Source organism: Balaenoptera borealis (assembly GCF_965194805.1).
Source record: "Balaenoptera borealis genome assembly, chromosome: 15".
Taxonomy (NCBI): domain Eukaryota; kingdom Metazoa; phylum Chordata; class Mammalia; order Artiodactyla; family Balaenopteridae; genus Balaenoptera; species Balaenoptera borealis.
Window position 1 is genome coordinate 54,121,793 of NC_138871.1, and position 22,558 is coordinate 54,144,350.

The 22,558-nt window shown below is 44.7% G+C and overlaps 1 protein-coding gene across 3 annotated transcripts in view; it reads right to left on the reverse strand.

Annotated features, from left to right (window-relative positions):
* The window catches only part of PRKCE (protein kinase C epsilon), a 596,864-nt gene extending 574,615 nt beyond the window's left edge, over positions 1-22,249 (reverse strand). Inside the window, exons 1-2 of one of the 3 annotated variants that reach the window (XM_082358123.1) lie at positions 21,728-22,249; positions 20,983-21,526 (exon numbers count right to left, since the gene is read on the reverse strand). In XM_082358123.1, the coding sequence (XP_082214249.1) occupies positions 20,983-21,330 (348 nt within the window). In that variant the 5' untranslated portion in view covers positions 21,331-21,526; positions 21,728-22,249. Of the gene's footprint in view, positions 1-20,982 lie in introns of all 3 variants that reach the window. The other 2 variants (XM_082358124.1, XM_082358125.1) reach the window with 2 other exon arrangements.
* Between the last annotated feature and the right edge of the window lie 309 nt (positions 22,250-22,558).

A 22,558-nucleotide genomic window follows, 5' to 3' on the forward strand; every position in this document is an offset into this window, starting at 1 on the left:
GCCCTGTGAGGCAAACAATTATCAAAATACAGGCTACTGGGGGAATCTGCTCAGGTGAGCTATGAAACGTCGACAGGGCTGAACATCCAGCAGACAAGCAAGGGGAGGTGGTGGCAGACATCCTGAGATTGCGGGTGATTCTGGTAATGATCCCATCCAGTGACGCTGTCTTGGGGCTCCCTGAACTTCCCATGACCCAGAAGATCTCCCCACTCCGGTAGTAAATAACTTCTCCAAAAAAAAAAAAAAAAACACCAACACACCTGGCATCCATTAACCACCATGATTATAGAGCCAAGGCAGAAAGTCAACGTGGAGAGGCTAAAGCTGCTCATGTCAGAGCCTGGAGTGGAGGCAGTGACTTGGAGGAAAAGAAGCAAAATGCTGAGATACTTTCATTTCCATGATCAGAGTTTTGCCCCCTCCCCTGCCCCGCATCTGCTAGCTGGAAGCTTCCTGGTGGATGGCGGCCTCTCACCTGGGGCCCTCTGCAAGCTGAAGGCCAGCTCCCCAAGACCCCTGGGAATTCCCAGCGGTGCTGGCTAACAAGCAGAGACCTGAATGCTTCTTGCATGACCTTCAGCCCAGCCCCTCCCCAGTCTCCCCTCCTCCCTACTCAGATGATCAAAGATAACCATGCCAGGTAGACCAGCTTGCTGAAAAGGAACAAAGTTGGAGGGAAATAAGGGGTGACCAAACGAGGAAATGCACCACTGAATTTCCCCAAACCACATGGACCTTAAAACTCGTCTGACCGGTTTAAAATTAGCCAATACCCAGGAGAATATATTAAATGCAACTGTTATGATTCATTCAGATTCACTCCAATTCTGAAACAAGAAATGACAGTGAAATGACTGTATCTACTCCCCCCATACGGTCACAATCCCCCCCACTGCTCCTGAGATGGGATAAAGGCATGAAAGCAAAGACTTACAGCATCATGTGTATCCACTGTCAGAAAAGGACAGCTGAAAAGAGTTGAAGGCTTGGGTTCAGATGATACAGGGCTTGCTGGATCTTCCTAGTTTGAGGAAACATTTTCTAGAAAGGAGACTGCTTCACGTATGCGTACAAAGTGCTTTCTTGTGCTGGTTCTACTTTGTTTTGCAACATACAATGTTCTAGAGTGTTCTGTTCGTCTGTAATTTATGACGAAGTCCAGCCCCCAGGATCTGTCTGCTTTCTCCCTGGTCAGCCAGCCTCAGAAACTTCCACACCACCCCTTCCTTTCCTTCTCCAACATTTAACAAGCCTTGAATTGGAATCAGGTGTATGAATGACCTGGGGAATTCTTTGCCTTGCTGAGGCGAATGTAAATTAAGATACTGGATCTACAGCAGGCATAATCCAAACACAAAAATCTTGCTACCAAAAATAATCACTTTTCTCGCCTACTTTCCAATCAGTTCAACCACCTGCTTCCCTTTGCCTTCAAGTTCATCAGTTTGAGGCCCAGAGTGCTCATAAAATCCTCAGGGGCACCAGAAGATGGGTTTCTACAGACTAAGTTCAAGTCCCTTATCCCTCCACTCCCCCTAGGCAGTGCCTCCCTCTTTTCAGGAAGCAATCTCTCTTTTACATTTGACTTTCCATAAAGAAGCTGGAGTTTTGTTTTTCCTTGGCTTCCAATCTGTGCTTTGGACAGTGCCATAAAATTCCGCAGTAATTTATGGCCTGTTTTTCCTTTAAAGTGGAAAAGCACTAATCCCTCACGGACGAGGGAGACAAGCATTTCAATGCGAGGTAATCTAGAAATATGTCCACTCAGCATAGGTGAGTTGGGTCCTGACCCACTGCTGAAGGTTTATGTGGAGACCCTAGCCCTTGACATAGTCTCAGTAATAGCCTGGTCACAGGACAGTACCTGGTTTGAAAGCTTCCTCTCAGCCAAAAAAGCTCATCTTCACCTATCACTGACATCTGAAAACTCCAGAGGTAGAGATATCGCCCTCTGGGTGAAGGATTGCTCCCTCTCCAGCCTGTATAACTCATTATGTGTGGACACCCCAATGTAAATGAGTTTATCAGCCAAGAGGAACCCAGGAACCCTGACTGGGCCCCAGGCTAGGAGGGGCCCTCAAAGACATGAAAACCTGAAATCAATCTTTGCCTCCCTCACTTTTTTAACTGCAGGTCAGCTCCCACGATCACACTCAGATCTTTGCATGTAGCTTTCCCCCAATCTTTTCTAATAAACACAAGGAAATGAAATATTGAAACATGCCTCCACAATAGAGTTGATTGGAAGCAATAACCCAGTAACAAGTGATTTCTGAAGAGAAGGAGCAAGAGTTAAATTGCACTTGGATACTATTCAGCCTGACCTGAGTCAGGAAGGAGGAGGAACCATGGGCTTCTGACCTCAGCCCATGTAATTCTACATGAATGATCTCAGGAACCATAATATTAGCTTGGCGACTGCTTTATAATGTCACTGGCTAAAGACAGAACAAGGATGAACTACTAGAATATCATGTAGAAAATCCTACTAATAAGAGCCCTATTTGCACTCCTTTTTTCATATAAAAACAACTGTCCAGCCTCAGCTTCTCTCCCTTTAGGGTCAGAGGCCTATAAACAACACTTGGGATCCTATTTTTAAAAACAAAGGTTTAGACTTAATGATTAAAAGATTAACAAAAACTAATAATGATCCCTTCCTGCTCACCACATCAGTCTCCCTTGGTCAACAGTCCCAAATATGTAGTATTTGCTTTATATGGTAGAGGCCAGATTCTCAGATAGTACTTCCTAAATGATACTACTTCAAGATATATAAGGACTGTCCCCAAAACAGTGTTGTATGGCCAGATGAGTTTGGGAACACTATTCACTCAATTGCCATCCTGAAGACTAACGGAAATCAGCATATTGAAGGCTCTGAAAAGTCCTACAGTAAGTTCTTTGCTTTATTTAATCCATTGTTTGCCAAATCTACTTGACACAGCATTCCTTTTTTGAATGTATATGATCTATTAACTTCTTTTATTCTGCAGAACACATTTTGGGAACTCCAACTTGAAAGGAAGGATCTTGTCAGTACAGTAGGCTGAATTACAAAATCAATGCATCCTGACACTCTAGAGAATTCTGGAAGTCGGGGGAAGAAAAAGCGAACTTATTTTTTTTAAATTACCCCTCATCACGGTTTTTACCATCCCCTTGACATGTAAAGACCAACCCCAGAGAGAGAGGCAAATGGTCATCTCGTCAAACAGGCAAGTTTCAACTTTTGTCAGCCCAAAGGTGGTCTGATCATCTGCCCCTGTCAATAGCTGAAGAGTAAACTGAAAAGATAAATAAATAAATCAACCTCCCTTACTAAAAGTTCTAGACACATGGTATTGGCATTAACTTATGACCAATAAATGGGATGGATGGAAAATGATGGATGATGGAAGCCTGGTAGGTGGATGATGGTTGGATCCAATGTGGTATAGCTATACAATCACCTTGATAGGAATGAGGAAACCTGATTTCTCATATTTTCTCTGTCTCTACTGGAGTTTTTACTTTGATCAAATCACCTACGTTCTGAGCTCTTTGAGTTTTCCATCTATACGTAAGGGTTAAGTGAATATCTCCTATTAAATAGCAGTTTTTGCATAATTTCAGCTGTTGGGAAAATGTTCCATGGACCTTTCCTCCATCTAATCATTCCTAAGAGAAAGAGAGAGAGAGAGAGAGAGAGAGAAGCAAGAGGAGGGAAAGAGAAAAGTAGGAAGGAATTTTGATTCATCTGAATGCCTTTTGAATACAGCTTAAATGTACAAATATATAAAGGTATTAAATGTATAATGGTATTGATATCAATACCTTCTGGGCCAGGCCCTGGGTCCCCTAGGTCAGTGTGTTTGGGAGACTATATACCTCTACCTGTGCAGTAAATAGCCTCATCCTAAAAACCAAGAGACCCAGGTCCTCATTCATCTGCCCCAGCCTCCAATTCATCATTCAACTTCCCTGGGTCTTGTTGTCCTCAAATGTCAAATTAAGAGGGAGAACATCTATTTACTACCATACAAGTTTGATGGGAAAATCAAGAGAAACAGTACAGGTTTTTGAATAAATGTATTAACCTTGTGCAGTGCCATGAGGGGTGAGGTCAAAACACATTATTTTCCAAAGACACCACATTCCTGATGAAAAAGTGCAAAACTATCCTGTGCTGGCTGAAGTGTAGCTAGTGCTAGAGAAACCCACCACACATCACAGGGCACAAACTGAGCTCTCTAACCTTGAACTTCGGATAGTTCAACACATGAACCCTGATGCACCACTATCTGATACTGAATGCCATTTGCAGGGGTGTCAGGAGATGGGGGCTCTTGGAGAACATAAGGTATTTCAGTTCATCAGGTCACTTTTGCATCCTACATTGTTGTGAACTTGTTCACTAAGGAAGACTCAGGCAGGTTTTCCAGAAGCAGTCTATCCCACCCATTCTTCAAAAGCCACCACCTTTATGGAATTTTGGGGGTGAGGAAATTGGAAGCTTACTTTTTTTTTTTTTTTGGCTGTGTTGGGTCTTCGTTGCAGTGCGTGAGTTTCTCATTGTGGTGGCTTCTCTTGCTGCGGAGCACGGGCTCTAGGCTCCCGGGCTTCAGTAGCTGCAGCATGCGGGCTCAGTAGTTGTGGCACGTGGGCTCTAGGGTGCACAGGCTTCAGTAGTTGTGGCACGCAGGCTCAGTAGTTGTGGCGCACGGGCTTAGTTGCCCCGCGGCATGTGGGATCTTCCCCGACCAGGGATCCAACCCTTGTCCCCTGCATTGGCAGGTGGATTCTTAACCACTGCGCCACCAGGGAGGTCCAATTGGAAGCTTATTGAATGCAGGGAACCCTATCTTCTTTCCTTTCTTATCTCCCTCTTACTGGTACTCATCAAAAGCCTGTTAAATTAGAAATTGTGTTCTACGCCAATGTTTCTCAAATTTTTAAAAATTTTTACTGGGACCCACAGTGAGAATTAAGATCATCATATAAATAATACTCACATAAAACTGAAGCAGAAGTTTTCTAAAGTAACATTTACGCTTACTGCCTGTGATGCATTCTGGTCATTTTGACATTGTTCTATTCTATTTCCATATTTAATATCGCTGTTTGAGAGCTACCTAATTGATCTCATGACCTCAATGGATGGGCCCTGACCCATGGTTTGAAAAACTCAACAAGATGTACCCTTATTCTCTTTTCTCATGTCTTTCCCCATCAAAAAGAAAAACAGATCCTCCTACAAAAAAATAGACAAAAGTTCTGAAAGTTCTTAATCGACTTAAATTTGAAAGGGTTAAATGATGCTCACTTGCCTAAAATCCCAATTCCATCAGAGAAGCCACATGGCAGTCTTAACGGTATGTGGGCAGCCACAGGGCCACCCCTTCAGCCATCAGGGACAAGCGATGGTTTGGATCTCAAATAGTATCGGTGTAACGTATCCATATGATTGATAACTAACAATGGAATTAATTATAAACATTATCTGGATTATATCTTGATTATATACATTTTGGTTTTTACAGATACTACCGGCCAGGCTGCTCTCTAAAAATAGGCTTCACTAATTTATACCTTCACCAATAGGTTAGGACAAGACCCAGTTTCCTCTCACTCTGAAACTGATGTGAGCGGTCTTTTCAAGTGGGCATCGCTTTGCCCTTTCCTATTCCCAGGGGGCAGGCGCCAAGGCCTCTCCTTTGGAGCCTCCACTGCACCTAGCACGCCCCAGGCACAGAGCAGGGCAGGAGGGCATGACTTGTGGATCGTGTGCTCCATCTGGGTCCTGAATCTCTCCCAGCACAGGGAAGGGCTTTAAAACACATTCACGACAGGCCTAATTTACTCTCCAGGCACTCAGGAGGCCTTCTCAGTCTCAAAAACTGCTGTACATCCCACCCACAGGGGACGACCACATGACTCCACTTTCCTGCTCGTTTCTGAATCACTGTCTTATCTGTCTTCCTCCCCTTTTCCCCTTAAAATAGTTGGCGTTCGGTTGTCTGTGCCCAGTCATATGATAAGCCGTGATAAAGACAAAAATTTAAAGAGCCAAGAAGGGATAAGGAAGCAAAGAGAAAGAGACATGTTCTCTTGCTTGTGGGGGTGGGCTTCTAAGACGCCAGTTTCCTAGAAACAAAGCCCGCAGATCAATTTTAAATCCTCAGCCCTAACAATGTGAGGGTAAGGCAGACTGTTTGGCTCAGAAACCCAAATGCTGCTCACCGCTCAGATTTATCAGGGACTTTGGGGAGATAAGATCCACTCTAGTCCCTGCCAGGGGACAACCTCTATCCTCAATTTTCCCATCTGTAAACTTCACATGAAAATGCCACACCCCTCCCCCAAATCCCAAAGTGGTTCATCATCGCTGCTTAACATGTGTGTGGCATATTTCATTTTTCAGAGGTATAGTAAATGAGTCTTTCAACCCCATGAGGTAGGCAGAGCCAATACGACTATTCTTATTTTACAGTAGAGGAAACCGAAGATCAGAGAGGTTACATTTCTTCCCCAAGATCACACAGCTCATTAGCAGCGGAGCTGAGTTGATAAAGAATAAACAAGCCACTGTGAACACAGCACTCTGTGAATGTATGCTGGTCTATAAATGCCTGATGCAGACAGCAAATACAAGCTCGGCAAACCACAGTCATTTCCTATGTCACTTATTACAACACGAACTACAATCTATCAGAGACACGGCCCTCAGACAAAAAGCAACCCCCAAGCCCAAGTCACCCTCCGACATACAAAATCAAACCAAATGGACTCTGACGTCGTAAGTCCCAAACCACATAATCTACAATTTATTTTTTACAATAGAATTAGAATAATAATAATAATAGCTAACATTTTAAAGTGATTATCATGTGACAAGCACTTTTCTAAGCACTTTCTATGCATTATATTATTTATTCCAAACAACACAATAGTAATAGGTAGATATTACTGACCTTGTTTTACAGATGAAGAAATGAAGGCTCAGAGTGGTTACCCAGTTTGTCAAAAGGTCACACAGCTGGTTCCGTGGTACAACCAGGATTAGAACCCACCTCCCTCTAATGCAAAGCCTCTGCATTTAACCATGACACCACCTGCCTCAATTCGCAGTGGCTGTGTTGCATCTTTCCCCTGCTTTTTTTCAAGTCAAAATATATATAAAATAATAGGGGAAACCTGGGGTGGGGGGGACAGAGGGAGTTTATGAGACTCTCTGTACTGCCTGTTCAATTTTTTCTGTAAACCTAAAACTGCTCTAGGAAATAAAGTTTATTAATTTTTTAAAAAATGCTGAAGTAAAAGTAAAAGATAAAAATCGTCCCCATGTATCAGCAGTCTCTCTTGCCTTTTTCTTTTTTAAAGCACATACAGATGTGTGTATGTGTGTAATTTTTAAAATATGACATTCTTTTCTGTCATAGAAGGAAGGAGAACACCCCAGAACAAACATCTAAAGGACATCTTTTTTTAGGTAAATCTTACTGTATTTAACGTTAAAATTTTTTGGCCCAGCAAGTATCTATTATGTTCAAGGCAATATGCCAAGTGTTAGCACAAAATGGCACGAGTTTTTCCTCTCAGAGACCTTTGCTGCCTCTGTGAGAGAACAGAGACAGAGGGTATGGGGTCGTCAACACCAGACAGCAATACTTGTAAATGGAGGGCACAGATGGGAAACCTCACCAGGATTCCAAAGGCCAAAAGAGCAGTAGCCTGAAGAGTTCTAGGAATGATGGCCCAAAAAGGACGAGACTTGGTTGGGTGGCAGGAATATCCCAGGAAGATGGACATGGGGCATCAGAGCACAAGGAAACACTGGGCACAGAGGACAGAAACAAGCCCTCGTGGAGGAGGTTCCCAGCTCAGAAGATGCGGGATCCGCTAAACGGGCAAGGGGGCGAGCCACGCAGGGTCCTGAATGTCTGGCAGGATGATGGGGCTGGACTCTATCCTATAAGCTCCTGGGGTGGGGGGAGACTATCCTTGGTTCTAAGCACCCAGAAAGGGGATTTAGTGCTACCATACAACTCTTGCACAAATCCTCTGGATTCCGGAGAACCAGACTAATAAAGATACGAAAACCAGTCCTAAAGCTGTCGTCCTGAATTAGTACTCAGGCACCTGTAACTTAAATGAGATAGTCTTCTCTAAAATGAAAAATAGTACTAACGCTTTTCATAAACTAGGAAACCAAAGTTTGAGGATGTTAAGTGAATTTTCACGAAGTCATAAAGCTACAAAAGAACCAGACCTGCTGCTCCTGGGTGAAGTCTGAAGAAGGATTTGAAGGAAGAAAAGGACTTTTATGACTGAAGAGAAGAAAAGGCAGTTTCTGAGAACTGACCCATAAAGAAGGGCAGATGAGCTATCTGCCACACTTATTTTTGTTATTTCAATATAAATTATCTAAAATGAAATCTGAGCTGAAAGACCAAGGGTCTCAACAGAAAATTAACAAGTAAATGTATAGTTCCTTATGAGCACACAGTAATCTTTTCAAAAGACTGGCTATTCTTCAACTCTTGGTACTCCTTAGCAATTCCAGTGCCTGGGTCAAAAGCAAAGTCCTACTCTCTAAATGGAGTGGCTTTGGGTGCTGCCGGCATTTGGGCTAGGAAAACAGAGCGATCGGCATGCACTGCATCAGAGGCTGGGCTTACAGAAGACATGCATAATAGGGAAATGAAGTCAGATGCTTTGGCCCAGAGAAATGGGACATACACCTGGACCACAGCAAACTGGGCTGTTAAAAAACCCTCAAACCTCAGTTACCACATTAGGCCCACAAACTGATGCAGGTGTTGTTCAGGTCAAAATGCAACACTGTCTCTGCTTTTTAAAAAGGCAAGAGGGAGCAATTTGTTGGGAAGGTCTGTCCATCAGGACCAAAGAGAGCCCAAGGGCAGGTCATCTATGTTCCCTGTACCTCCCACCCCAAGGGGTCACCTAAGAAGAGTTAAGTGTGGGATTCTAGTTCTGCACACTTGGAATTAGCAAACCCTGAATTCCTGTTGCTAGCTCATTTCAGGGAGGGAGGGAAGTAGGGACTGAAAAAGGTTTTGCTTAAGACTCCTTAGCTGGGAATTACTGAACAAAATCTTCAGACAAAGCACAATTTTACCTGTATCTAGTAATAAATATTAATTGCAGATATTTCCCAATAATAATTAACTACCATTTTTTTAAAAACTTGCTAGAAGCTGGGCACTTTTACATTTCTCATCTAATATTACAATAACTCTACAAGACAGCTATTATTCCCCTTTATAGATAAGAGACTGGTACAGATATAAGTTAAATAATTTGCCCAAGATCATGCGGCCAAAACTGATAAACCAGAATTCAACCCAGGATGGACTGACTCCAAAGCCCACACACAATTTTTTTTATGTTCATGAATTTGGACAAGTCACCACTCAATTACATGAAGGATGCTACAAAGCTTTTCTCCATCTCTATTAGGCCTATCAAGAAATAAACAAAGGAAAATTAACTGGAAATACAGGATGAGAGATTGAGGTTAGCCCTCAGGATAGATTTCCTTGCTAATAAAGAGTTCAATATATCATGAGTGATTTTGTTCAACACTGTGCTCTGAGCAAAATTCCTAGAACATAGAAAGTATTCAATACATATTTGTTGAATGGCTGGCTGGCTAGTTGGCTGGCCGGCTAGATGGATGGATAGATTAATGAATGAATACCCCATGCTACTCACTGTTCCCTTTCTTTGGATATCTTATTCCTTGGTGGTTTTTTTGTGTATTTTTTTACTGAAGCAATTATTTTTGGAATGCATTCTTACTTTAATCTCACTGATTTCCTGACTGCCCTCATAACCCAAAATGCTAGAAACTGCCAGTCCAATATTCTTTATGCTCTCCTTTCAACTTAGAGGCTCCCTTCCCTGTCTATTCAGATTCCATTTTCTATAAGGACTGGCTCCAGATCTTACCAAGAAGCCTCTGCCAACTATCAGAACCCACAGTAATCCCCCCCTCCTGTGAAATCCCACAGTTCCTCAAGTTCACTTTCATAAAAGGGTGTTACCTTTGAATCCCCAAGTGACCCACTTGAGGAAAGTCCATTCCTTCTTTTTTCTAATTATAATATTTTGCAAAATATGTGCACAAAACACTAGCTCTATAGTGCTAATAATTTTTAACAAATAAGAGCATTCTATGACAAAATAATTTTGGAAATAAGTGGTTACATACAGAGTTATACAAGTCCCTTTGCTACAGGCGATCTTGGAGTCTTTAATATACTAATGTGCATTTGACTCTGTAACATTTCCCAAACTCTTTGATCACAGCAACCTGAAAATATTACAAGGCTCCTATACTTTGAAAGATATGCTGGCAAATACTGGTCGATCACATGCTCCATTCTTGCTGGCTGATTGATGATTCGATCAGCTGCCCAAAACATTTTAGGTAATCATCAGTCTGGAAGGTAGAGAGATGGATTCACAGACCCTGTATTCTAGAAATTCTGCTTGCTTGTTTGTTTGTTTTTAGCATATTCTTTGAATGGCTCAAGGATACAGAGAGAGGACTCCATTTTAAAAATAAATGTATTTTTGTGGGCCTTGAACACTAGGCGAAGAAGTGAGCTTTCAAAAATACCTTTGTGATTTTGATCACAACAACAAAGAAGGATGAGGAGGGGAAAAGGCAGAAGCTGGAAGTTTCTCAGGAGAGACAAGACTTAGCTACATGGAGAACAATAAAGATAAAATACTATCAAGTGCTAGGTTGAGCACAGTCAAGGCCCCAAATGCAGACAGCCAAGTCAGGATCATTGTTCACACAGGCCTTACTAAGCCTCTAGACTATGCAAACTCCTGCTTTCACAGATGTGGAATTTAAGGTCCAATGCCACTTGGTAATAGAAGTCACCTGACTCACCATTCAACAAATTTTTCAGGGAAAGAAAAAGGTATTAGCCAATCCAACCCTGAAGAGGTGAGGTCTAGGTGTCCCCAGGCTCTGAAAGTTTTGTGAAGAGCTCTCCTTCTTAGCTGTAATTTTACATACCAGGACATTTGTGTTATTCCTTGATTAATATTGTGTCTCCTACTAGACTATACACTCCATGAGATCGGGGACCAGCTTCTAGCATGGTGCCTGGCATATAAGGTATTCAATGAATATTCACTAAATGGCTGAAAGGATGGCTGGAACAATGAAGGAAGACTCCTCTTTGTCCACTGGTTAGAATCTTTTGTGGGTTCCACCATCCTTCTTTTCAGCACTGTACTGGATGATGAATTTCTAAGAGGGGCAGAAGCTAAGTTAGTCTGATGAAAGAGTGCTGCCTGTTTGAGATTCTACAAGACAGACTCCAAAGAGGCAACCTTTTACTCAACCCACGGATGAGTGAGTAGGTTACATGCACCTTCTGAGTGGCTCATACTCTGATTGGCGTTGAAGACACGTCTGCTCACAAGATGCTTACATCTGAGAATTTTTAGGGCAGTGAAACTGCTTCATATAATACTATCATGATGGATATATATTACACATCTGTCCAAACACAGAATGTACAACACCAAGAGCGAACCCTAAGGTAAACTATGGACAGTGAGTGATTTTGATTATGGTATAGGTTCATCAGTTGTAACAAATGTACCTCTCTGGTGGGAGATGCTGATAATGAGGGGGCATATGCGTACATAGGGGGTGTATGGGAAATCTCTGTATCTCTTCTCAATTTTTCTGTGACTCCATGATTGCCGTAAAAAAAAAAGTCTTTTTTTCCCTAATATATAAATAAACACAGAATTTATTTTAAAAAAGAAAACAAGATGCTTACATCTGGCTGCAGAAAGACAATGGGCACCAAGAGATGCTCTAGTCTGAAGAAAACAAACAAATCTATTCAAGAAGGACATAAGCAAACTCCAAGTCAATTTTTTCGTCAATAATTAATCATAGATGCACCTGCTAAACCCTTCTTGAACCTGATTGATTACACCTTGAAGCTGGGTCAGTAGCTCAATGAGTTTATTCCTTGCTGGCAAATGAAAGTGACTTTTCACTAGCTTCAAAACTAACTCTCTGAGACTTCAAGGTGAGGTAGAGGGGAACAGGACGGGGGATGGGGGGGAGGTCCTCATTCCTTAACCTGGATCTGGTGACAGGCTTGTGCCCTTCCTCCTCCCAGGCAATAGATACTACAGAGCACAATCTTATTCTGTCTGGAGTTTCCATTCTGTTTAGAGGTCGGCGAGGTACAAGGACAACAGTCCGTCCCTGTCCTTCCCGTTCTCCCAGCACAGTGCAGAGTTTTGCCCACTTTGCATGGTTTCTGCCAGAAAATTAGATTTCAAATAGGTGCAGCCTGCTAATTAGCATTATAATAGATTGTAATTACTTAACAAGCCCATATATACCCGAAGGGACTTGAAGAGAAATATAATGTTTTGCCAAGTGTAGCGTTTATTTATGTAAAATACTGCAGGCCTGCTCCAGAGTTCTTTTCAACTAAGTGAAACCCCTGGAAGCTTTGTCTGCGTGTGCTTCAATGAGCTCTGTGAGTTCAGGTGCTGGAATGTAAAATTTCACTTCTTGTTGCTGCCAATTACAAAGGGTGTTGTATCTAAAGCCCTTATGAGAATTTAAACTTGGTTTTAAACTCTGCAAAGGGAAGACAAGTGGGCCTTTTCCTTCTCCCCCTATCACAGCACCTAGCATGGGCCCTGAGCACCCACAGGGTATACAGTTCCCTCTTTTAGAAACCTCAGACAATCATTTTGCTCCGTAATGGTTATACAGCATTTGTAGCCTTTATTTTTTTTTATTTTAAATTTATTTTATTGAAGTATAGTTGATTTACAATGTTGCGTTAATTTCTGCTGTACAGCGAAGTGACTCAGTTATACATATATATACATTCTTTTTCATATTCTTTTCCATTATGGTTTATCACAGGATATTGAATATAGTTCCCTGTGCTATATAGTAGAACCTTGTTGTTTATCCATTCTATATATAGTAGTTTGTATCTACTAATCCCAAACTCCCAATCCATGCCTCTCCCACCTCCCCTCCCCCTTGGCAACCACAAGTCTGTTCTCTATGTCTGTGAGTCTGTTTCTGTTTCATAGATAAGTTCTTTTGTGTCATATTTTAGATTCCACATATAAGTGATATCACATGGTATTTGTCTTTCTCTGTCTGACTTACTTCACTTACTATGATAATCTCTAGTTCCATCCATGTTGCTGCAAATGGCATTATTTCACTCTCTTTTTATGTCTGTAGTACTCCGTTATATATATGTACCACATCTTCTTTATCCATTCATCTGCCAATGGACATTTAGGTTGTTTCCATGTCTTGGCTATTGCGAACAGTGCTGCTATGAACATAGGGGTGCATGTATCTTTTTGAATTATAGTTTTGTCCAGATATATGCCCAGGAGTGGGATTGCTGGATCATATGGCAACTCTATTTTTAGTTTTTTGAGGAAACTCCATACTTTTTGGAACCCTTATTTTTTTGTGACAGCTTCCACCCTTAAAAACGGTTTGACAAGGACCTGCTGTATAGCACAGGAAATAATATTCAGTATCTTGTAATAACCTGTAATGGAAAAGAATCTGAAAAAGAATATATATATATATGTCTGTCTGTGTATATATATACACATATATAATTTTTTACAATGTATATGTATAGTAAATCATCACACTGTACACCCTAAATGTATATAATTTTTATTTGTCAATTATATCTCAGTAGGCTGGAAAAAAATAAAAAATAAAGAAACCTCAGACTTGATGGAGTTGCTTCAGCTTGGTGCAAATTGCCTCATGGAAATAATACAGCATTCTCTCATAAAAACATCTTCAAGGATCCCATAGAGTTTTATAAAATAAAATATCCTTTTCTTCTGCCTTCTCCTTACTTCTTTCAACCATACAGAAAGATCGTTTAAGGAATTCACTCAACTGCTTATCTTACTGGTCTTCCCAACTATACTTCCTACTCCTCAGAGGCAGGAATGATACCATACACCACTTTTGTTTTATCAAGCCCCCAGTATCTACCACAGTGCTAGACCACAGAGGGTGCTAGGGGAATACATCTTTGTTTGACTAAATTCATTCTTTAATGCAACAGTGTGCCAGGAATTGTTTTGAGTACCAAGAATAGAGCAGTGAACAAAAACCTCCACATTTATTGAACCTCTGTTCTGGTGCTAGAGATGAAGACAAATAAGAAAACTATATAATATATAGGATAGATAAGAGCTAAAAAGCAAAAATAAAGCAGGAAAGGAGCATATAAAGTTTCAAGGAGAAGAGTAAAATTTTAGACAGGATTGTCAGAAAAGGCCTTACTGAGAATGTAACAGTTGAGTAAAGACTTGAACCATGAGGGTATCTGAGGAAGGAATGCTCTAGAAAGATGGAATAGCAGGTGCAAAGACTGAGGCAGGAACATAGTGAGTAAGTGTAAGGGTGTCAAGTGGGTCAATATGACTGGGAGAGGACAGAACGGTAAGGAGTACTGGGCCATGGGGTCAGAGAGGTCATAACAGGAGGCCTGACCATGGTGGTCTTACAGATGGTGATAAGGGTTTTTACCCTGAGAGGTCTGTGAGCAGAGTGACATGATCTGATGAAGCTGGGGCAGGGGGTACCACTTAGGAGGCTGTTGAAATAATCCAGGCATGAGATGACTTGGACTTGGGCCAGAGTGGCGTCGGCAGAGGTATGGAAAGCTGATCAGATTTGGGACATATTTTGAAGGCAGAGACAAGAGATGTTGCTGAGGGACTGCATACAGGGCGGGGTGCATGAGAATGAGAGGCGTCAAGAATGGCCTGGGCAATTGGAAGGATGGAGTTGCCATTTCTTGAGATGGGGAAAACTACGAGATGCTTAAACTGGGGAGGGGGGACATCAGGTTGGGACATAATTGAGTTTGAGATGCCCTTTATACCATCATATGGCCATGACAAGAAGGCAGTCGCATATATGAGTTCTGAGGCTCAAGAGCAGGTATGGGCTGGAATTAGGAATTTAGAGTCAACAGCACTGAGAATGTATTTAAACCCATGAAACTAGATGAAATGGGTACAGCAAAACCGAAACAGCAGCTCCCAAATATTCCTATTTCCAATTACTCATATGCTTCAATAAATAATTAACCTTTGACTCCAGTGGTCACAGTTCTAGACTTCCCAAAACAATCTCATTTCAAGTAATTCTAATATTTCCAAAAAGGCAATTGTTAAGTGTAACTAAATCAACTTTATTTTTAGACAATGTGAGACTTCTCATATAAATACATTCACAAATCAAAGAGAAAAATATCTTTCACTGGACAATATGTTCTGATTTAAGATTCTAAAACTATAAATACACGCACATAACCCTTCAAATATTAATAAAAATTGTTAGAATGTACTGTAGCCTGGCCCCTTGCTAAGAACTTTACATAGATTCCCTTATTTCTCACAGCAACCCTAAGAGGTAAGAACTATTATATTCCCATTTTACAAACAAAGAAACAGACTTAAAGAGCCTAAGTCACGTACCCAAAGACACACAACTAGTGACTGGTCCAGGCATCCTGAAGTTCGAGCTCACAGATTCAGGGTGAGGGGCCCACTGAGGAGCTAGGGAGCTGATGGTCTTAAATATTCACCAGATCTGCTGCTGGTCAAAGACACAGAGAAAGAGGAACAGGACAGACAGGCAAGCCCTGACAGCCCATGAGGCTCGAGGCCCTTTAACTTCGGGCACACAAAGTCAAGCAGCTCTCTATGATAGCACTGGGTCAAGAATCAACTCTTAGGGTAGTTGTTAAATAAGTAATTATGTACCATGGGGAGCAATATTTAATTAGATGGTAAGTACTATATGAGTCGGTAGGAAGTAGAGCAGGGAGAGATCTGGAACCTCAGGTGCTGGGGGACGAATTCAAGGCATAGGTGCCCACAAAGTGGGTGTGGACCCTTCCCAGGGCTTCGGCGCCCCTTTCCAGACCATCCCACCTCACTCTATTTAAATGATAATAGAAGTTTTCAGAAATCCTCCGAAAGATTGCCTGACCAGAGTCCTGAAGACAGAGGAGATGGGCTTTTAGGCAGCGTATATCAACATGTGCTCAGGCCACCAGCAGAACACTCAGCTAGGGTAGTTTCCCTGGAACACGTGTCCTCAGGCTCTGCCCAGGGCACCACCATCTGAACCACTAGGCCCCTCTGTTTGGCTTTTGCATTGTAAGACTCTCCCCAAGGGCTTTGGGGCCCAGGGGGAACGCCAGCCCCCCAAGCCTAACCTCTCCAAAAGGGGCATCGGCCTATCCCCCAGGGTCAGCAGGGTGGGATAATTTTGAGAAGCCCTGTCAACGCGCTACTTTGGAAAAATGAAACAGAAACACTAGAGTCCGATTCCTTGCCAAATGAGACTCCCCGAATGAAAAATACTTTGGAGGCTAAGAAAAACTGGCTTCCTTAGGTCCTGTATAATAATCAACTCAGGAAAGAACCCTCTCAAGGGCCAGCCCCATGGTAGGTTTAGGGGGACATAACAATGATAGCTATAGTTGTTAAACATTCACAGAGCCCTGACTGAGGGCCAGGCATTGGCTTATGCACTTCATGTGTTCCTTCTATCCCCACGACAAGCCCGTTTCATTAGAGGTAGGGACTTGTACTATCCCCACTTTTTACAGAAGAAGAAACAGAAACAGGTTAAATCACTCCCTAAAGGTCTCGAAAGTAGTCGGTGGTAGAGGTGAGATTCAAGCCCAAGCAGCCAGGCTCCAGCGCTCTGCCCTTAGGTGCTCTGCCGAACCACCTCTCAGACAATGACTTTCTGTCATTAGCACTGTTATGAGTGCCTCTTCCACAGGATGAAGAACGGGAGTGACACCAACCAAAGATATCTTCAGAGGCAGGAAGGGGAGAACAGGAGAGAACTGAGGCTAAGGATATAGACTACTGGGGTGACAAAGAGCAAACTCCAGAGTGTGACAGGACCAGCCAGCTGTAGCGGCACGCTCCACCCACCCTCTCTGCCATCCCCCTGCTCCCCCATCATCTGTCCTAAATGCAAGCGCTGCTCCAGCCAGCATTCATTCAGCCTCTGGTTCTCACGGGAACCCCAATACTTCTAGTCTACCCAATCCTGCTTATAAATCTTGCTTTAGGAATGATAAAAGTCCATTCAAAAATCTCAGGACATTTCTACGTACAAAGTCTTGGTACATTAATTATCTGGAGACTTCTCCTGCCCACAATTTCTATTCTAATTCAGTGTTTCTTAAGGTATGGTCTGGTCAGAATCTCCAGGACATCTTGTTAAAAATGAGTATTCCTAGCACTCGTCCTAAATTACAGAATGAAAAGCTCTGAAGGTGGGGCAGGAGAACCTATATTTTTAAGCCCCTCAACCAGTGATTCTTCTGCACACCAAAGTCTGAGTAGCGTCATTATCTAGTTCTTGGGAAACAAGCTATGGCAATAGTATTTAATGGGATTCTGCTTCAAGTACAAATGAAATCTTCCCCTCTCTCTGTAATAAGCTTTCTTTAAAGCAATCCTTTTTGTCATCATAACTGATACATCTCTCATGGTCTGGAGAATAATGATCTCATCCTGGTTTTAAACATTCTAGAATCCACCTCAGTTTTCTAAACTTTCTCCCACTCCAGTGTTTCCAGAGGGTGGCCCCCGTGGCACTAATGATTTTAAGAGGCACCGGAGATAAACTTTTCTTTTTCTTTTAGAGGCCCAATGTTTATGTTAATATAAATGAAGAAAAATTGTAACTACAATATCCAAACCTGTGATTTCATGAATACTGGGGCTTCAGTGGGAAATAAAAGCATCAATGTTTAAAAATATTAAGTAAATATGTAATAGTACAGGCAGCACTCAGATAAAAGTCTTAAATTTGGGAAACTTCAAATTTGCCTTTGTCCTTTCTGACAGGCACCCTCAGTTTCAGCCATGTGTCTCTGACCACAGGCATCCTCTGCCTTTATTCCAGAGTGTCCGTGCCCATGGAACACTGTCTCCTCTTATAAATATCTCTTTAAATGTTACCCATCATTTCACACCCAATTCATGCCTCCTTCCAGGAACCTCCAGATTCTTCCAGCCATCCCAGCACACTCCCTTTTGGAACTCCTGTAACATACTTAAGGTACCACTCATTTATAACATAATTGCTACTTAAGTGTCTATATGGATCTATTCATTTCCCTAGTGAAACCGAGCCTCCTGAGAGTAACCCATGGTCTCTTTTACTCCTGGATTACCCAGAGAGCTAAACGTCCCTGGTTGGATCCGAGCACAAAACCAGAACTCAGTGACTACGTGGGAATTCATCATGTAGCTGAATGAAATGTTCCACAGCAATGAGAGAAGCGGCTGTTGCATGCCCTCTGCATCTCCTTACTCCAGGTCAGATTTCTCAGCCACATCTCTTTATCACTGTCAGGTGAAGAGCACAGAAGCCAGAGCCTAGGAAATTCTACCCAAAGGTGTGATTCTGTGGGTGTCCCCTGGCCGACGGGGATGGGAAAGGTGACCTTAGCCATCCCAGTTGCAACTTGTCTGTTTCCAAGGGCCAGTCACCTCTGCTGCTGCATCCTCACCCTCAGTCTGGAAGAACCAGAGTGGCCAAAGAATCCTCGTGGAAACGACCACAAATGGGCAAACAGAACAAGCTCCACTACTTGATTCATCCTGTGACTTTGGCCTTTCTGTATCTCAAGTTTTTGAATCTATCCAATACCTGTCATACCTAATTCACACTTGTTATAAGGCAAAAGAGACAGTGATTTTGAAAGCAGTTTAAATTATCATGTACAATAAAAACATCAGGGACACAGCACATGACTCTGCAAGGAGAATTAGACTGGGAGGCCAGAGGGGCCCGTTCTCCACCGGGCGAGCCGTGAGCAATAGGAGGTGTGGTCCCTCCTTCCAACTCTGCCACCTTTGCTTGTCACATGACCTCAGGTACCCACTTAGCTGCTCTGGGACTCAACGTCCTTGTCTGTGAAATTTGCCTGTGCACTAGATGATCTGGTCTAGGGCCAAGTTCAACGTGAATTTGAGTACCTTAGAGAATGATAGCCAAACAAGACTAGTGCCCAATGCACACTTCACTGGACGTGCTCCGAAGTGGGGATGGTGCCCCAATGTGCCCAAGATTTGGGTGGGCCCCAGCAAAGCATCATCAGAGACACTCAGACACCTTTCCCTCCAACCAGCATCTGCATGTGGATAAAAGCAGACCTGCTGTTCACCCTACCTGCTCTCTGCCTCACTGTCCAACTCCTTCATCTGAATACACGGCAAAAGGCCCCATCTCCTCACTACCAGAGTCATAGCTTTTTCTTCCCCTTCCCGTTCTAACAACAACAACAACTTGAAAACCACAGGTTTTCGGTGTTAAGATCTGGCTTTGAAATTAGTTATACCTTCAGCTCCCCCTCAGACATGCATCGCTTTCATGAGTGAAAGGACTGGAGGCCAGTGTGGAGAGGAAAGGGGGAATGCATGGGAACGCCAGTGGTGGGAGGGAGGCAGTGGCAAGGGCCATTGGTGAGCTGGAATGGAATGGAATAGCACTGTGTTCTTTGGGATTCCATAAAGGTTTGCCTGCTTCCCAAAGTGTAAGCCACAATCTTCTAGGGCTGTACTTGGTGTGGTTTGTTGGAGCTTCCCTGTAAGCCCCGTAACCATGGTTTCGGGCAGACTACATCACAGCTGTGAGCATAAAGGGAAGAGGCTTTTTCCTATTTCCCCCTAAAATTCCATATCCTTAAAATATATATACATTTATATATGTATACATATGGGTGTACATATATGTATTTGTATATGTATATATATGTAAGGCAACATGCCAAGGTGATTCGTGTGCAACCTTTGACCATAGGACAATCATGAAGTTATTCATTTTCAATAGTTAAACATCTCTCCATGAGGATCAGATATCTCTCTTTTTGGGTAGACCAAAGAACCCTGAAAACATATATACCCAGAGCCACACCTGCTCTCGGTGGAAACATGTAACAAATCTGAAAATAAAGAAATACATTTCCTTATTGAACACCTTCCCTCTAAAAAAAGAGCTAAAGCAAGGTTGCTTCTCCCTGCTTCTCCAAATGCCAAGGTTTAATGCATTTGGCTTATAGTATGTGCACAAGGCCTGTTTCCAAGTCCCTAATATTTTGACGATGTAATCAATTAACTCAGTCTCAGACTTAGTATCTCATTGCACAGTGTCTTGAAAATCAAAACAGGGAAACGATATAACTTGAAGTCGGATTCAAAGCATTGACTTCCAATTACTCACTAGCAGAACCATTTGTAGAATACAACACTCGTTCCGGATGGATAGGCAATGCATTGGGCAAAACCAGCTGGGCCGATGTTTCTGGGACCCTGGAGGGGACTAGAGGAGAAGACATTTTTCTCCCCGTATGTCAGAAGATGAGCTAACTGCCAGGCAACAGAATAGAAACAAGCTAGCTTCCTCCCGGAGGGAAAGAGAAAACAGTCCCTCAGGCTACGCAGGACAAAGCCAGGACGTGCACGAAGCCTTCAGTCTAGGGCTCCACGTGCCTCTCCAAGGACGGAGGAACCCCCACGCACACAATCACACACAGCCAGCCCACCGCGCGCCTGCGGAAGGCGCCGGGTTCTCGGCCAGCCTTCAGCATCGGCGGCTCGGGGCTCCCAGCTTGCGAGCTCCCTGTAGCACCCGCTGTCTGGAGGGGGCAGAGGGCCGTACCCTCTTTCCAAGTCTCTTCTTCCTCGCCCCAATGCCTACTTCTTCCCAACTACGAAGTGGAGTGTGCTTCCCCAAGGTAATTGAGACATACACACACACACCTCAGAGGGCACTAAGACCCCGCGCCCAACGACCAAAGCCAAGGCCAAGAGTCTTCCCCCGGAACCCCAGAGCCGGGCTCCTGGACCAGGAGGCGCCCAACTCACCCAGTCCTCGAAGTGGCGGCTCCCGTTCTGCAGCAGCTCCTCAAACTGGATGGTGCAGTTGGCCACGAAGTCGTCGTAGCCGATGGGGGCATCGTGGAAGACGGCCAGCTCGATCTTGCGCCCGTTACACACATCGGTGACGAACTCGTCGTGCCAGGCCGGGCTGTTGGTCTTCTGCTTGGTGGCCGTTTGGCCGATGCGCGAATCGTCCACGTTGAGGGCGATGTAGGGGTCGAGAAGGAAAGTCTGCGGCCGGGGTCCCACCGCATGGCGCAGCGACCAGGCTGTGGGCTTCAAGCTCACGGCCTCGCAGATTTTGATCTTAAGAAGGCCATTGAACACTACCATGGTCGGGGCGGGGAGTGGGGGCCGGGGTCACTCCGTCCGCCCCGAGGGCAGGAACGAAGAACCGACGCCGCGGCGCTCCGAGCACGGGGACTCCTGGGTCCCCTCTCGCCCCACCGCACACTCTCCCTACACCTTGTAGCGTTGCGCCCTGGCGCAGGCGATTCTCAGCCAGTGCATGTATTTCCTCGCCGGGTTCCTAACGGAAAACAGGGAGGGGGGGAGAGCTGGGGGACGTCCGTGTTTGGAGCAAGTCTCTCCCCCCCCCCAACAGCAGCACCTCCAGAAGAGGAGATGAGGTGCTGGCTCCGTTGCAAGCCGCGGGGGCTGTGTCGTCGCCTCGCCGCCTCACTGGGTCCGGGCTGCGGGGAAGCGGGCGCCGCGCCCGGCGCTTACCTACCTTTCCGAAACATAATCCCCGGGAAATTTCGACTCCGGGAGGGGGAGGGGGCGGTGAGACGGGGCGGGGACGAGAACCGGGGGCGCAGATTTCAACCCGGATCCTCTTCGCACACCCAGCGCCTGCCTCTGACCGCGCGGGGCGGGGGATGGACCAAGGGATGTGCAGTCTATCCGGAGGGATGCATGTCGAGAGGAAATGGTCCTCCTCGGAGCCAAATTTTTAAAAATCCACAAGCCACACGGCCAGCCCGGCCGCCTCCTCCTGGGCGAAGCCGCGCCGCGCCGCAGTCGGCGATCGGGAGGCGCCAGGAGTCGGGAATCTCACATCCGCGCGGGCTCGGGAGTCGGGGTGGCCGTCGCTAAGGCTTGGGGCGCAGGCCGGCACCGAGCGGTGCGCAGCGCGGCGGCGGGGACGGGACTGCGACTCCGCGCGGCCCCACCTCCCGGGCGCCGGCGCCCGCCTGCCGCGCTCCCCGCGTCCCAGCTCTCGGCTGCCGCTCGCTCGCCGCCCGCCCGCCCGCCCGCTCTCCCCCTCGGTCTCTTCTCCCTCCGTCGGTGTGCGAGCGAGTCTCCCTCCCTCTAATGCAGGAAATGCGCAAAAGACGTCAGTGTGTGTGTGTGTGTGTGTGTTTGTGTGTGTATGTGTGTGTGTGTGTGCACGCGCGCGGGCGCGCTCCTGTGTTTGGGGAAATAGAAAGTTTTGCCGGTTGGGGGAGCAATACGGGAAAAGTGAGCCGAGGAGAGGACGATCGAGAGCGGGCAAGCCTGCCGGGGTCGCGGTGGCGGGCGGAGGAGCCAGACCGGGACCCCGCGCGGGACCCCGTGGAGT